At 37.5% G+C, this 17,049-nt stretch overlaps 1 protein-coding gene across 1 annotated transcript in view; it reads right to left on the reverse strand.

The window, feature by feature from the left end:
- Fstl5 (follistatin like 5) overlaps window positions 1–17,049 on the reverse strand; it is a 716,962-nt gene that overhangs the window by 86,837 nt on the left and 613,076 nt on the right. The window contains exons 12-13 of the mRNA XM_033759984.1: window positions 16,756–16,782; window positions 7,506–7,624 (exon numbers count right to left, since the gene is read on the reverse strand). Coding sequence (XP_033615875.1) covers window positions 7,506–7,624; window positions 16,756–16,782 — 146 coding nt within the window. The remainder of the gene's footprint in view (window positions 1–7,505; window positions 7,625–16,755; window positions 16,783–17,049) is intronic.

A 17,049-nucleotide genomic window follows, 5' to 3' on the forward strand; every position in this document is an offset into this window, starting at 1 on the left:
TGCAAACCTTCCCTAAAGCGACTGAACGCGTTTATCGAAGCTGAGTCACCAGGACTCCAGTAAACACAGCCCTGGGTCTCCCACACTTCCTCCCAGTCAGGCACATCCTCCAAAGAGATTTTCTCAAATTGTCCATGTCAACCACTAATTAACAAGTTGTTATGATTTTTAAAATTAATAAAACATTCGTTTTAGAAATAAAAGGGTACACCTCCCAGTAAATACGGCCTTATAAAAAACAGCAAAGAGATGGTGCTCGGCAGCTTCGCAACACTGCTTTTAACTCAGCCCTACAAATTACAAGTAAGGGATTCAGGTTTGCTTGCTTGATTGTTTGCTTTGCTTCAGTGCTACTTAAGGAACTAATTTCTTTGCCTGACTACTTCTTGGGGTTATTTGCTTAACACTTGATATTTGAAGCTGGGCATGCTGGGGTACACCTGTAATCCCAGCACCCTGGAAGGCTGAGGCAGGAGACTGAAAATTCCGGCCTTGCCTGGGCAATTTAGAGGCTTGAGGAGATCCTGTCTCTAAAAGCAAAATGAAGAAGAGGCTGGGTGTGGAGATCAGTGTGAAACCGCAGGGCCTTATATCCAGACAACCAGGATTTGCTGCCCAAAGCTATTCCTCTCACGTGGGCCCTATCTGAACAGATGAGATTGGAAATAAAGCAAATCCTGGGCAGCCACATGCCAGTATCTTCTCCTAAATACCCTGTGTGTCATTAAGATGATCCAGTTGTCTGAACTTCAGAGAAATACTTAAGGTAAGGCAGATTCAGCACTAGGATTCCCTCCCACAGCATCCTTTGTAAACATGTCAAGAGCAGCCATCACTCTCATTGGTCTTTATGGGTCTGTGGCACTCTGCCTTTTTCTTCAAGACCTATCCAGCTACCAAAACCCTGGACACAGAAAACCCTCGATACAATCTGCAGATGGGCAAGTAAACAAACCTCACTTGAGCAGTGTGTGGACAACAGGGAAGTCAGTACATTAAACAGATGAACATTAGACCACGATGAACTGACAGGAAAAGGTGGTGCATACACAGAACGTATTAGTCAGCCACAGAAAGGCTGACATTGTCATCTGTGAGAAAATGGATGGCAATGGAGGTGCCTAAGTGAAATAACCCAGCAGAAAAGCACAAACACCAGATGATTGAAGCCACATGTAGACTCTCAGCAAGATACCCCATAGAGCCGGAACTCAGTAGCACTCCAGAGGCTGGAGAGGAGGGGTTGGAGGAAGAGGGAGAGGCTAGTGGGGTGTGGGGCTGAGTCACCAGGAGGAGCAGGGAGGCTGACAGCAGTGCGCTGCGGACTTCAGATGCTGCCGGACGGGAGGCTGGGGATGTGGTTCAGCAGTGCCACCGCCTGCCTCACAAGCGCCGGACGCTACAGGAAATGTCTTCAGCGTCTTCCCCAGAGTCCCAGCCAATGCCCGGAGACGTGACTCCGTGCTGTGATCTCAACTCTGCACGGAGCACAGGTGCATCACAAGGCACAGGCTCCCTCCCTCATGCCTAGGTGCAGTGCTCTTGTTTCTATGCATCACGTAGAGCAAGTTTAAATTAAAAATAATTTAGAATACATCTGCAAATATCACAGACCCCATCGAAAAATTACTGCATATTATAGTGTGGATTACTTGCTCTGAAATATTTATGTAAAAATGCACCCCAAAACATAAATTTACATATCTGTATAATTAAATTCTGATATAACTTTGCACTAGGTTGTATATATGCATTCATATATAATGTACTAATATGAATACAGTAGCTTCTACAATTCCATTGCTTTTGAAAACTGATATTTGTGACGTTTCTAAAATACAGAAAAGAATGAAAGAAATTCTCCCTGTTAAATTGAAAATTTGTGGAGATAAAAATTCATGTACTTATAAAAGTTTCTTGTAGGGATATAAAAAGCAAACAATAAGAAATTAATCAAGTGCTCAAAAAGTTACAGTGAAATGTGAATTTTAAAACATTTTGAAAATATACAGATTAAACAATCAAAATAATCTTACCCACAAAATAGGAACAATTATGTGACTTCCAATATATTAGAAACAAAAAATTCAATAATTGTTTAAGCAAAATCATGAGCTTTTACAAAGGAACAGCAACAGAAAATACTTAGTGTTGGTAATTCAGGAAACAGCACCGTGCAGCACGTTATTCAAGTGACTCCCTGATGACCAGGTGACAATGGGGCACTGGGAAGACAGGACTATTCATCATAAACTCTCATATTATTTTGCTTTTTGTAAAATACATCAATATAAAAAGCCAGCACACTCTGTGGACAAAATACATTTAGACTTAGAAGACTATCGTGTAAGTCATGTGAGATATGGCGGTGTCACGCTGCGAAATCTTAAGTAAAGTTTGTTCATGCTGATAATAACCGTGTCACTGACGTTTTCATCAGCTTAGCCTCTCAGGTAACCTTAGGAACATCTGTGTTGAAAAGATTTTAAAGGCTTTAAACACGCGCTCTCCAGCGCAGGTCCTGACCATCGCCTGGAAACATTGCACCGCACCAGCAGTGCTGCAGCTGTCCCCGAACACCTGGCCTGGGCTGGCCCTAGGGTGGGGGTGGGGGTCGGGCACAGCGCACGGCTACGCTGCTGCACGCGCCACAGGGTGCCCGCCGCTGGGACCCCCAGTGTCAAGTTTACGCGCTGCTGTCTAAGAGAAACAGTAAAACTGCAGCCAGCGGGATTTATGTCAAAACTCTAAAGGCCCACTTTAAATCGAGGGTTCCAACACCAACCTCAAGGCTTTATTTCTTCTGAAAGGCACAGAGTAATCTCCTAGGAATATTTAGAAGTAGCTTACATTACTCTCTTTAGGAAACTTCGAAGGATATTACTGGAAGCACAAAGTGACAAAAGCTTAAATGTTTATCACTCTGTAATGCTGCAAGTTAACCCACATTTAAATAGAGACTCACGGAGAGAAAAATAAGTGGGAAGCACTTAGATCACCTCTCTGAAATATGCAATGGTGCTGAATTCAAGAGGTTGTTCACTGGCTTCATGGGGGAACGGGTTATCCATATTGTGTAAAAGGGCTGGTGTTTCAAGAAGTATTTTTGTGGACCAAGTTTGAAAAATTAGTATTTGGATTAGAAACAGGAAAAATCATGCTGAAGAGGGGAATAGGGAGATTCATGAAGAGCGTCGATCAAAGCTTCGAAGGCCGAGGGAAGGAGGGACCCTGGGCCCCCCATTTAGAATCTCATTTCTCACAAAGGACTCTGAACACTGTGGACAATCTATTCCTACTTACGGATTCTGTTCCAACAGTATAGTGATGCTAGTTATTTACAGAGAAAAAAGTAATTTCCTGAAGGGGAATTTCCAAAACTACAATATAAACATTTTTAGAGATTCACATCAGATTTCCTGTACAACAGAAAGTGAGTTAAGTTCTATAGCTCGGTATTATTAAAATCAGCCTGAAAAGCAGGAAAAGAATCAAGTTCCATAATACCAGACCTATGCATGATAAGACATGGACAATTTTCTTTTTAGTTCTCCCAATATCCATTTCAGAAGATGTAACACCAGGATATTTTTTGGAGAAGGAGTTAGATCTATAAATGTAGCAGGTGACTCAGCTGAAAAGCATTGAAGACCAATCACCTGGTAGACAAGGGTGACACAGTAGTTGAAAACGGAAGTGAAAAAGTCAGTAATTTTGGAAAAGCTTGTCTCCTTGAACTTGTGATTTTAAACATATTTTCCAAACTCATTTCAGTGTGAGTTCTGAATCTGTAAGTCTCCAGTGAGATCGAATTGGTTTTATGCTCACAGTCTAAGAGACAAGATGAAATTGTGCGTATAGCTAAGATTAAATATAGCAAGAGTCTAGTAGACTACAAAACAAAAAGTCAGAAAAAGAGGTGGAACCCTCAGCAACACATCCCAAAGCTGTATCCTAGTGTAATCTGACATCACTCCGAAATTGAATTTTTATTTAGAGCAGCCAAACAGCGTCTTTAAGAGGTTTGAAAAAGCTTACATATTCTCTCGGTTTTAATCTAAACTTTACTGATCACAAGTTATATTTGGTATTGCACTGATATTCTCTGAAAGTTAACCATGTAAGTAAAAAGTATGGTGTTGATGCTTAATCCTTACTTGTGGAAAGAAAATTATTCCTAAAGACACTTTTCAAGCATTTATACTCCGGAGATTTGTCTTCTAAAATCACGCAAACCAGCCTTTTTCTACAGTAGAAACTCAGGCAATATAACCACGCAGGACCTTTAGGCCCTGTGACCTGAGCTAATGGACCCTGAAGTTACACTGAAGCAACTCAGCTATGATGAGTCATTGTACAAAACGCTTCACAAACGCTGAAAGAAGAGCACTGTTTTGAGGGAACTGGAAAGTGAGAAATATCAAGTAGGGAAAGAATGAGAAGTATACATCTTTAGAGTGTGCAAAACAGAAGAGATACCCCAGGCTCGAAGAGATGGGATTTCTGTTAGCGTCCTGCATCACTGTTCCTGGACCACTTGTCACGTGTAAGGGCTTGTGTGGAGGGTGGGAATACAAACATCATTAAATCTAGCCCTGACTACAGGAGAGAGAAGGCGCAGCGGTGGGCTTCCGGTGCTCCGGGCCGGGCTGTGGCACCCGTCTCCTTGGTCAAGCACGACTCTCAGGACTGCAGGGGTGACTGGGGCTGGCATTTGGCCCCGGCTCATGTCACCCTCGCCCACTGTGTGGACCTGATGCAAACAGCTGGTCTTCAGAGCCCACCTGTATGTCATCAGTTAGGAATGCAAATCCCAAATATGTAAGTTTGTTTCACAGGAAGAAATGAAAATAACCAAGAGCAAAAATTAGTTTGTGTGCCCTAGATTTTATTTCATATATGTAAGATGTAATGATTAAGCAATAAATGTCCTTCTTTTTGTTATAAATGATTTCCTATATATTTTATATTTAAAACTATAAGCAGGAATTAGTTCCAGCAATTCACTCTTTTTATATTATTTTTATGATTTTAAAATAATGCAGCAGCTGGAATTTATTTAATTTCAATATCCAAAGCAGTAAAAGTGTCAGAAATTTAAAAAAACAACAGTACTTGACAGCTATTTAACACTAAAATTACAAACCTCTTTCTCACTTTTTATCCACTCTTCTATAAAAGTACAGAAACTTCTGTTAACTCCTGTTTTATTTAATGTTGGATTGCAAATTTCCTGTCCTTAAATTTATTTTCACTTTGAAATATGCATTTTTAAGATGAGTCAACATACACTATGACTATAGATTGTCAGAAACCATGATGTGGAAACTCTGAGCTAAAGGCTGCAATGTATCCCATTAGGAGTTTTTTGTACTTCTTAGCAGGTGGTCATTGCTACTTCACCACTGTTGATTTGTACCATGTACAAGGGAATGCTGGTTGAGGGAAATCCACCTTATGAAGGCTCTCGTCATTTCTAACTTCTCTTCAGTCTTTATTTTTATAGAAAATTACATATAGTTCTTTCTCTGTATTGTGCATTTGTGTCTATCAATACATAGAAATGTATTCATGTGCTTTGATTTAGATAATAATTTGACACAATACTTAGAATTGCCAATGTGTACACTGAGAAATAAATGCAGTATACATAGTTCTACGTAGTTTTTACTTTTGTGTTTTTAGAAGGACATCTAAGCACTCTAAGCTTTTAAAGATAGAAATACGGCTCAGTGCAGCCCACATCCCCATTACTCAGAACTATGAGCTTGTGCTTCCTGCTTTGGATTCCTAGTGGCTAAAGTAACCCATTAAGGGCCATCAAAATTGTTTTCGAAAAATATTCTTTAAAAATTGTGTCCCATAGCACTGAGTTTTTAGCTGATACTGCTGAATGCTGTGTGATACAGGGAGATTCTTTTCTTTAAATATGCAAATCAGATTTGTGAGATGATAGTTTTGTGATAAGGAGAATTGACTTCGTATGTTATTTTCTTAGTACCATACTAGGATCTAAAGTTTGAAGTTCTGTGATACAGCTGTGTCAGTTAACTACAAACTTTTATAGTATCATAAAGAAATACTCTGACACAAAATAATTATGCTCTGATGTAACTAATAATTTTGACTCCAGAATTCTACATGTCCTATATGTTTTACAAAAATATGAATCTGGTATGAAATTAAATCATTTGGTTTAGTAGAAGCAAAAATGTATATTTTTATGCATGTGTTTATTACACATATATACACATAAATGTCTTATTAAAATGGATTTAGTATTATAAAAATAGAATTATGAAACAAAATGAAATTAGATGTGCCGTTTTAAATGTTTTTGTACTTGCAGGAAAATAATAAATTTCAAAAATTCTGATAATTCTATTTAGTAATTTAGCTTATGTGTGAAATACTTTCAGATTAAACGTGATTTTATTCATGTAGAGCAATCACAGACATATTAAATTAAATGCTGAACGTGTCTCTGTCCCATAGAATGTCCGGGGGAGTCTGGAGGGTGTTTTGGTTCTCTCACACTGTTTTCCTAGTTTCCATTCCAGTGCACGACTTCTGGGGTCAACTGCCGTCTCCCTGTGCCAGTCTCACCAGCTATGTCAGCCGGGCCGGAGGTGCCATGGGGTCGCCGTGGTAGTGGCAAAAATACCCATTTGAAACTCGGACACTGTGGCCAGCTAACTTGGCCTCTGCATCTTGGGAGAGGGTTGGTTGGTGAGGTCTGCCTTAGAAGTCACCTCGCTGTGTGTTTCTAATGTGTGTCTGAGATTGTGTGGGAACACATAAGTAACAGATGATTTCAGAGGCATGTATTTTGACATATACATAAATTTTTCTGGTGATAGATGTAACTATGACAATGTGAACATAAAAGTAATGAGTTATTATCTCACAGAATTATCTATTTAATCCTGAACATTAATCAGTATCCCTCACATGTAATACAATGTGTATTTTATCAGAGATTTTTTGATTTCATAAATTTGGTGCCCAAATTTTACAGATGAAAGTCAGTATGATAAACGTGAGGTATAAGTAAATATAGAAATTGACACTTCCAAGTCCAAATTGAAATTTTCCACACCCTGAGACCTCATGAGAAATGAAAGGGTCAGTATTTGTGACGCACATACAAAGTGTTTCCACATCACTGTCCTTAATTTCATTACAGTAAGGACTGTCTACAGAAATGGACATTCTCGTAAATCAAGGAGCCTAATTAAGGAGTCATCATTGCCTGCTGAAACAGTTCATGCTGTTTTGTTCCTTTTAAATGTTAACTAGTATTTAAAAATCTACAATATGTTACTTTGTTTTCCTTCTGAAATATAAAAATCTTCATGGGCTAATGGTCCATATCCCAGATTCAATATTTTCTTTTTAACACCAGTTTCATATGTGTATAGAGTCACTGTATTTCCAAAATGTAATTCTACTTAACACAATTGGTGCATGAAATTATGAGGGAATTCTTAAAATACAGTACTTACCTGGAATCCGAGGAGCTTCTCACTGGGCTTAATGTGTCTCTGAAATTCACATTCCACCGGTTGTATCACTTTGATTCCATCTTCATAAAACACATAGAACATGTTCCCAATTCCCAGACCTTAGGCAGAGAAACACATTCAAAAGTTCAAGATAAAATTATCAGAAAGCTTTACAACAAAAGCCCACAGTGCCGTGTATCTCTAGCAGATCAATCTGCCAGCTGTATGATGTTACCGACGCCACTCCTGTGGGATGACACCGCACTTTCAGGCCACTGTATGGTGTTATGCAAACATTCTGATTCATTTTTCCTAATCTCAAGTCAGTGGGTTCTTTAATTTGGTGTTTCGTGTGTTTTCAAATAACTATAAATGGAACTATGAGCTCTTTAACATATAGATTATTTTGATTATTTTGCTTCTTAATGGAAGTGTTAGGGAATAAAAGTAATGGCCAGTAATTAAATTTATTCTATTATTTTTAGAGTTCACTGGGTAAAATGAAATTTCATTTTTTGTAGACCTTCCATATTTTTAGGAGACTACCAGATTTTGAAGAATATATATTTTCCCGAACTATATTTTGATAAAGTCAACCCACATGGAACACTAACATTAGTTTTTATACAAGCATTTTTGAGTTCTGTTCTAATGGATTTAAGGTCTTAGTTCTTTCCCGATTGCAGATACGGGTGTGTGACCTCTCTGAAACTCTCCACCCTTGCTCTGCACACCCACACTCGTGGTTGCAGGTGCTGCCGCACTCACCCTGGGTGGCGCAGGGCTGGCGTGTGACTTAGGGAGTCGCGTGTGTGCAGGCACACCTGCCCCGTCTCCCACTCTGCTCTCTTGCCACACGCTCAGCCCTAAGACCAAGTCTCCTTCTCTGAGCTTCACTTGCACAGCTCCTTTCACCAGCTGGACTGACTCGATCGATCCAGTTATTCAGCCTAAACATATCTTACATATTGAATAGCAACGCGTGCTCTTTGAAAGATGAGAGGTAGTATCTCCATCTTGATAATGAGAAAGCCAAATGACTGTTCCTTAAATGTTTAAACTCTAAAACCATCCACGAGGAGAAAGATAACTAAATCTGAAAACTTCTCCAGCAAAATATTTTTTCAACTGAAACTACCTGTAAGGCCTATTAAGTCCAGCTCAGGTTGCCCATTGATGGAGGATTGTAATCAAGCATTCATACAAATATTTGGTTATTGAACTTGTCGTATGTAATTTTATAAATATGTTCTTGGTGAATATCAGAGTCATGCATTTTGACCTAACGATATTTATTCTTGATTTAGAAGGAAATTTACTCAAATATAATTTTACTGGTATTTTTACATAGCATATATATTTTCTGATAGCATGTGAAATTATTTGAATCTTACACATGTACACCATAAAAGACTCTTGATTGTTTAGTGTAGCTTATGATTTTTATTATTTATAATGTTAATATATTAATAAACGCTACTAGTTAATTAAGCACTGTATTTCCAGAGTATTACATTAAGGTGGAATATTCCTGAGCAGTAACAGAAGTAGCAAACAAAATACAAATATTTTTTTTATAAAATAAAATTTAGTGTGAAATAAAATTTAGCTGTTATTTTTAGTTATAATCACATATAAAAGAAATATAATTTCTTTATAATTGATTCAATTGATATAATTGATTTAATAACTACCAATTTCAACATTATTGTTGAAGCTTTTGGACAAAACCAAGTTGGAGTATGGTGCCTGACTTTCACTTGGTTCTGTTTCATACTGTATTTGATGGTTTTTATAAAGCTTTACCCATTTTGAAATGAACACACCTACCCTCCTTTACACCTCCAAAGTTCTGGCCTACAGTCCTGAGTTTGAATGTGTTTGAAATTGACAAGCACTCAGATTCCACATTTCCTGCAAATTTCTCCAAACGCTTCCTCCTCACCCATCCAGATACTTTTGTTATGTTACTTTCCTATACTTTAAACAACATAGTAAAATCCGAATGTGACCAGTTACAGTGATGAAATTTCTGAACTGTATTTTCCTTTAAAAACCACTTAATCCATCCAAATCCCTCCTCTAAATCTGAAGGTCTATTTTCTTGCTTTTAAAATATGAATTAGACACCAGCATTTTCATAAAGCATAAACTGAACTGTTTTCCTGGATGACATACAGATATAATTATCCAAAGTTGAGTGTATTTTGTTTTTTCCTTTGATTGCTTTTAGTTTGACTATAACTCCTTGTATATATGAAAATGTAATGACAACAAAATACTGTATATAACTATATTAATTATAATTCTTTCAAATAAATATCTATGCATAAATCACTTTGCTTATGAAGTAAAGCTATACTTTTAGAGCTTTCTGTGAATTCTTTTCCCCACCCAAAAAGGTAACATTTTGTCATTTTTTGCAAGCATATTGCTCCTTAAAAGTTTTATTTTAATTTTATCAGAAAAATTAATTGCCTGAACATGTGACTGAAATGTCACTCTTCTTAAATTTTCTAATACTGCATATATATATATAAATTTACTAACACATGCTCAGCACAGGCAAAACTGCCTGATGTAGATAACAGACACTGAAAATATATATCAATTCTCATAATGTGTTTGTGTACACTAACCCTAGATACTTTTTAGCTACATCCCATCTTCTTTTGGAGGGAGTGATACGGGAATACACAAGGAGAGATAAACTCCATTCAGACAAATTATCTCTTCATTCACAGAGGAATCATAGCTATAACACTTACTTTTTTTACAAGGATGTTCATATGCATGATTATTTTCATTTAAATCTCAAGTTGTGATGTTGTCAATTTTATGCCCCCAAATCTCTAATTCTGCTTTAAAAAATCCTTAATTTTCATAGAAAAATTTCCAGTCTTGTTCCTTTCAGGTCTGCCAATTCAAAAATATGTGTATAACAACCTTATAATGTCATTCCCATTTTTTCTCTCATTTGCCCAAACATAGATGTAGTTTTTGATGGGCAATATAAAGTGTGATGTCAGGAGTGAACACCAGAAATTTTAAAGATCTGCAAAATGACAATGGGATTCTGCCATTTTTTATCCTTTTAAAAATATGTGCTATTTATGGAAATGTGCAGTTGATTTTTGGTGCTTTGTGTCCATTTTGAGGGTAGATCCTAACCCCTTGAACATAGTCTGAGCATGTCTTCTCCCACTGAGCTACACTGCCAAACAGTGGATATTCTTAACAAGTTAAGTAGCATACATTTTAACATTTTCTGCTTACATTTACAATATCTGAGTATTGATAGAAACAATCAACACAAACCCAAGTTCTTCCAGTTCCAGTAACACTCCCAGGAGTACAGGGTCCTGAATCCCTGGTGTGATACTCTGTGTTTCAGTCACACTTGCTTCAGGAGGTGCCTGCAGGACATTACAATATGGCTGCTCCAGGGCCAGGTCCACCCCCACCTCACAGCCAAGACTGGGCAGGGTCTTGCTGTTCATGCCTGATGAGGACAGACATGCATACTTTGTCTCTCTTTTCTGGGTCCATTTTTGTTGCTACTTCATTAAGTTTATTGGTAGGTTTTAGGCACACAATACAATTACATTCACCATTGGGATCTTGTACCTTTACATGACAGGTCTTGGTTCTTGTTTTTTCCCCATTCCCCTGCTTTCCCTTTCACCCCTCCACCTCTCTCTATTTACAAAGACTTTGTTCCATTTTTCCTTCTTTTCTCATGTTTTCTCTTTCCCTTCTTTTCTTTCCCCTGCCCCCTCCCAACATCAGATTATTAATCTAATGGAGTACAGGGGCCCTAGGAGGGAATCCATAATTTTCTTGTTTCTTGTGTACTTTTTTTTGTTTGTTTTGCTTTGTTTTCCCTCTGTACAGAACAGCATGTAAAAATTACTTGCAGTCTCACCAGAGAAAAATATTTCTCGGAGGATTTTATAATCAATACTACACCTTTAAATACATGAAATGGACTGAAGAGAAATGGATGTGAAGCACATTCCTGGCCCAGTCTCTGGGGAGAGGCAGGTGCTCAGGAACAGCGGCCTGCTACATTCATATAACCACATCACTTATCATGTAAGGCATGCATTTATGTAACTGGTATCAATATTAAGAGTCAGCTAATGTATCAATGAGATGTGTGTATTTTAAGTTAATCACTCAACAGATTTTAAGACATTTTTTTTCCTCTGATTTAAACTGTCCTTACTTTACTACTCACATTGTGTCAACAGCAAGTTATAATTCTAAGATATTGGTAGTCAAAGTACATTAATAGTCTTGGTGTTATACAAAGTTTTCATTGGTTGAGATTAGCCTGTTCATTTTTCAGTGGCTATACATATATACATATATAACTATTAACCTGAAGAACAACATAAGCAAGACTAGATAATCAACATTACATTTCTCACCTTGAATAACCCAGCAAGCACAGATTTTTAGTTCATGACTGTTGCCATTTTAATATCCTATCACTGCATGATTGAAATCCCAACAGTATATTTCACAGAACTACCAAAAAAAAAATCCAAAAATTCATTTGGAACCAGAAGAGACCTAGCATAGCAAAAGCAATTCTAGGCAACGGAGACATGACAACTTGAAACTATACTACAAAGTCACTGTGATAAAAACAGCATGGTACTGACAAAGAAATAGACCTGAGGATCAGTGGAATAGATTAGAAGATGCAGAAACAACTCCAGACATATTCAGCCAAATCATCTTTGAAAAAGGAGCCCACCATCCTTACTGGAGGAAAGATAGCTTCTTTAATAAGTGGTGTTATAAAAACTGGATTTTAATCTGCCAAAAATTAAAACTAGATCCATATGCTGTCATTATACACTAAACTGAAATTTAAGTTAATTAAAAAATCTAAATATTCAGAAACACTAAACTTGCTGCAATGTCAGTTAGGTAGATCTCTTGAAGACATTGGCATAGGAAAATACTTTATGAACAAAGCCTCAGCAGCATGATAACTAGCAAAAGAATCAACAATTGGGATCTCATCTTATTAAAAAGCTTCTGTACTAAGAGAAACCACCAACAGAGCTAAAAGACATCCTGCAATGTGGGAAACAATTTTTGTCAGCTATTCCTCAGAAAAAGGAGTACTATCTAAAATACATAAAGAAATTTTAAAAAATGAGACTTCCCAAATATAAAGACCTACTTCAAAAATGGGCATCTGAAATGAACAGACATTTCTCAGACAAACAAGAAAAAGCAGCAAATAAACATGAAAAAATGTTCCACATCACTGGTCATTCGAGGGATGCAGATGAAAGCAACACTGAGATTCCACCTCACCCAGAAAGAATGGCTGCTATCAAGAAATCAACCAATAACAAATGCTGGTGGGGTTCTGCGGAGAAAGGAACCTTTCTCCATTGTTGGTGGGAGTGCAGACTGGTACAACCATTGTGGGAATCAATGTGGAGATACCTTAAATAACTCAGATTAGAAGTTCCATTTGACCTAGCTATTCCTCTGCTGGGTATCTCTCCAAAAGAATTAAAAGAATCTTACCACAGCAACATATGCACACCCATGGATATAGAGGCACAGTTTGTAACAGCTAAATCTTGGAAAGAGCCCAAATGCCCATCAAATGGAGAGTGGATAAAGAAGATATTTTTAAAAATATAAAATGGAGTACTACTTAGCGATAAAGAATGAGAAGCTCTAGACATTTCCAGATAAGTGGATGCACATTAAGGCCATACTCTTAAGTGAAATAAATAGGACACACATGTAAATACCGAATAGTTTCTCTGGTTTAAGAAACTGAAAGTGTTAAGAAGGATCAAAATGAATAATTGGTAATTTGAAATAGGAATAAAAGATCTAAAGGAGTAGGGTTAGTGGGAGGGGTAGGGGAAAGGAAAGAAAGGAAAAGAAAAAAATATGAGAAAAGGAAAAAATGGGAAACAATATATTTGTAAATAGGGAAGTGTGGAGGGGTGAACGGAGGACAGGGGAAAAATAAGAACCTAGATATGTCACGTAGGGGAAAAATAAGAACCTAGATATATCACATAAAGATCCAATTTCCCAATGATGAATTTAACTGTATTGTACCCCTAAAATGTACCAATAAATTAAGTGAAAAAAAATCATATATTTGCAGCTAAAATGTTTTTATGCAAAGAGTAAAATCATACCAATGCACTGCAATATGGCTGTTATACTATGTTCAACTGAAATAAGCCTCACTTAAGGATTTAGTCCCCACTACCACACAGATGACATCTAGAAAGTGGGCACGATTCAACTACAATGTGTATTGGCCAGAATGGTAACATTTAGATATAATAGATAGGGTAATATAATTTAATGATATGATTATCTGAGCATTAATGGAAGTGGAGATCTTCAGAGAATAAAATGGTTTAAATTTCTTTAATTTTGGATTTTTGCTATATATATACTTATTAAGTTGGACTTAATAATCTTATCTATTTTCCCACTTAATAAATATTAGGGAATACTTTATTACATTATAGTGTTAAATTATACTTCATTATAACATAAAAACATTATAGAAGAAAATCAATAATACTGAAGTTAGGCTGGGGATTTAGCTCAGTGGTTCTGCCTCCTGCCTTACAAGTGCAAGGAACTGAGTTTGATCCCCAGTACCCCCTCCCACAAATAGTACTGAAGTTAAGTGTGATTCGAAAATCATCACCCAGTGAGCTTACTTGGCAGTAGGTATGATGTAGCTTGCTAAATCATGTTTACCCTACTGAAGAGTTTCTTTGAAAGTTCAAAAATTTAGGGTAGATATTAGATCTTATTTATCTTGGAATTTACCAAGTTTTCAAGGTGTTTACATTTATAGGATCTTTAAAATGTGTGTCATCAAGTGTGTGAGATTCTTCCTCTCTTAACCTGGTCTTCCTACATCTCTAGAAACTCAAATGAGTAGAAAAGAAGTGAAAGTAGAAACCAGCATAGAAGAGCTGTGTTCCAAGCTTAAATGTTAGTAATGGGTAGGATAATGCATTGTAGATTCAGTGAAATTTACTTAGTTACAAACCCTTGGTAAGCTATGTTCTAGGGCTTATATAGTTCTTAAAGACTTTCTAATTAGTAGCCTATCACAACAAAATTTTAACACTTAAAGTAATTAAGATGTCACATCTATTCAATACACTCTCTTGCCTCTTTATTAATACAATAACTATTTTTCTGGGCATTTAAAAATTGATTTCATTTTATTGTTTTAATAGAACATACAACACCTAAGGAATTTGTAATCTAAATAAATTTTACTGGTATATATAGTATAGACTTTTTAACCATCATATTCCACTCTCCATTGTTTTCCCCCATTAAGGTTATTGGTACATTTGAGGTCTACAGTACAGTTACATTCACCTGTGGGACCCTGTATCTTCACATGATTCATCTTGGTTCTTATTTTTCCCCAGTCCCCCTGCCCTCCCTTCATCACTTCCTCCCTTCCCTATTTACAAAGACTTTGTTTCCGTGTTTTTCCTTCTTTCCATTTAACCTTAAAGAACCTGAGATTCTATAGCTCGTTTCCTTGGGAAAGTCTGTCTTGGCTGTGGTGAAGAGGCAGACACATAACACATTGATGGACTGGGAATAAAAGTGAGTCACAGACATCTCTTGTTCACATTGTTATACTGCAGTTTTCAAAGATGGTAAAAGAAATTTGTTTTGGACGCTTCGGTTATCTAGTATTTTAATTGTTTTTATGGAATAATCATACTCACTGTGGGGATTCAGCAATTCCTCAAATTTGTATATTATCTTTGGTCACCCTTCCTACTAGTATATATGACGTTTTTATTGTAATGTCTTGCAGTATAATAAAGAATTTACAGAAGTCTGTGCGTAAAAATAAAATATGCTGCCTTCTAGAATTTATATTTACACATTTTAAAATATACAACAAAGTATACTGGTGAAAATTTAAATTTAAATAAAAGATTTAAATTTTTTTCCCAAGGATATTTTTGGATATATCTTAAAATTATCTGAAAAAAATATGTTCTAAAGACCACATATTATGCCAAACAAAATTATAAAGAATAAAAACGTCATCGATTAATAAAGAACTACCGAGTACTACATACAGTTTAAAAACCAGAAGACATTCTTAAGTAGGTAAAATTGTTCCTTGCGGTGAGTCTCGGAATGACTTTAATCCACCTACAGGCCTCCTGTCCTTCCAGGAGAGGCCTGCAGAGCGTTTCTACACTGTCACGGCTGAGGGTCACCGTCCGGAGGCTCCTAGGTGGCAGGGAGAGCGGACTGGAGCTACCAGGCTCTTCCCAACCTGGCGCGCCACCGCCTCACTGGGCCTCTGCCCCTATGATGTGCCTTCCACTGTATCCATACCATGAAATCGGTTCACGTCTGCCCAGAGAAAGGTTCATTTTACTGATCTCCAGAGGCAAGAGAGCATCTAACAGAGGGGTCACTGTCCCCTTCGATCACTCCCGAGTCATGGATATCAGTGCGCAGTGTCCACGTGGAGTAAAATGGGCTGTGGTTGTCTCGGAAGCTGCCGGGAAGCCGGGTGGCAGCAGGGGTGGGTGCCGGGCCCAGGTCCTGCACCCAGGCCGGCGGACTCAGCGCTGGGCAGCTGCTTCGGACGAGGCTCGCTTTCAGGCCCTCCCTGGAATTTAATGGAAGCACGAGCCGGGCCACCCTCCTGGTCTCGGGGCTAAGGAGGAGGGCACTGCCACTGCCAGTCAGGGGCCCTGGGGCAGCCGGGCTCGCGGGCTCACAGCTGACCGCCACCCTGGCTGAGGAGAGGAGGGGGCAGGCAGCCACCTGCAGCGGTGGACACCACCGACGCAAGGCCATTGGAGCCTGTGGCCCTTTTTCTTACAGAATTTATATTCCCTTGGTAAGGCAATGGGCTTTATAATTATTCTTACTCAGACGTAATTGGGGTTATTATGTCAATTGTGTTAAGTGCAACTGCTTCTATTTCTTTGACCTTATTTTAGTCTATTAAAAGCATTTTGATACACCTGTACTGCAATGAAACTGATATAAATAATGCATCATGGTGATAGAAAGTGATACTGTTAATGGTAATAGATTTATACAAGAATATTGTAATATAATCAAATGATATAATGAATCAATATATAAGACTGAGCTAAATACTGAAAACTAGTCACAATCAACAAATCTAAAAATCAAGCAAAATAATATAAAAAATAATTGAATTTGGTACCTTCTTCTCTCCATAATATGTTAGCTACTGCAGCATGTTAAAGAGAACAGAGAAGAGAAAGAAAATGAGTAAAATGAGCTTTGTATTAACAGCATGGATAACTATTACAGAGGTCAAAGTCTCCAGGACAAAACATACATGTAAAACTAGTAACAGGGGAATTCAACAAGTTACTTTAAAGTAAGAAAACAATCAAATGTTTGTCCCTCCTAATAATGCTGTCCGTACATTTCTTTAGACAGTCAATTATTTTTTTTAAACAGAGATTGTGTTAATAAAAAACACTCCCTTCAT

The sequence above is a fragment of the Fukomys damarensis genome, unplaced genomic scaffold, assembly GCF_012274545.1.
Source record: "Fukomys damarensis isolate Sample0158 unplaced genomic scaffold, DMR_v1.0_HiC HiC_scaffold_38, whole genome shotgun sequence".
Taxonomy (NCBI): Eukaryota; Metazoa; Chordata; class Mammalia; order Rodentia; family Bathyergidae; genus Fukomys; species Fukomys damarensis.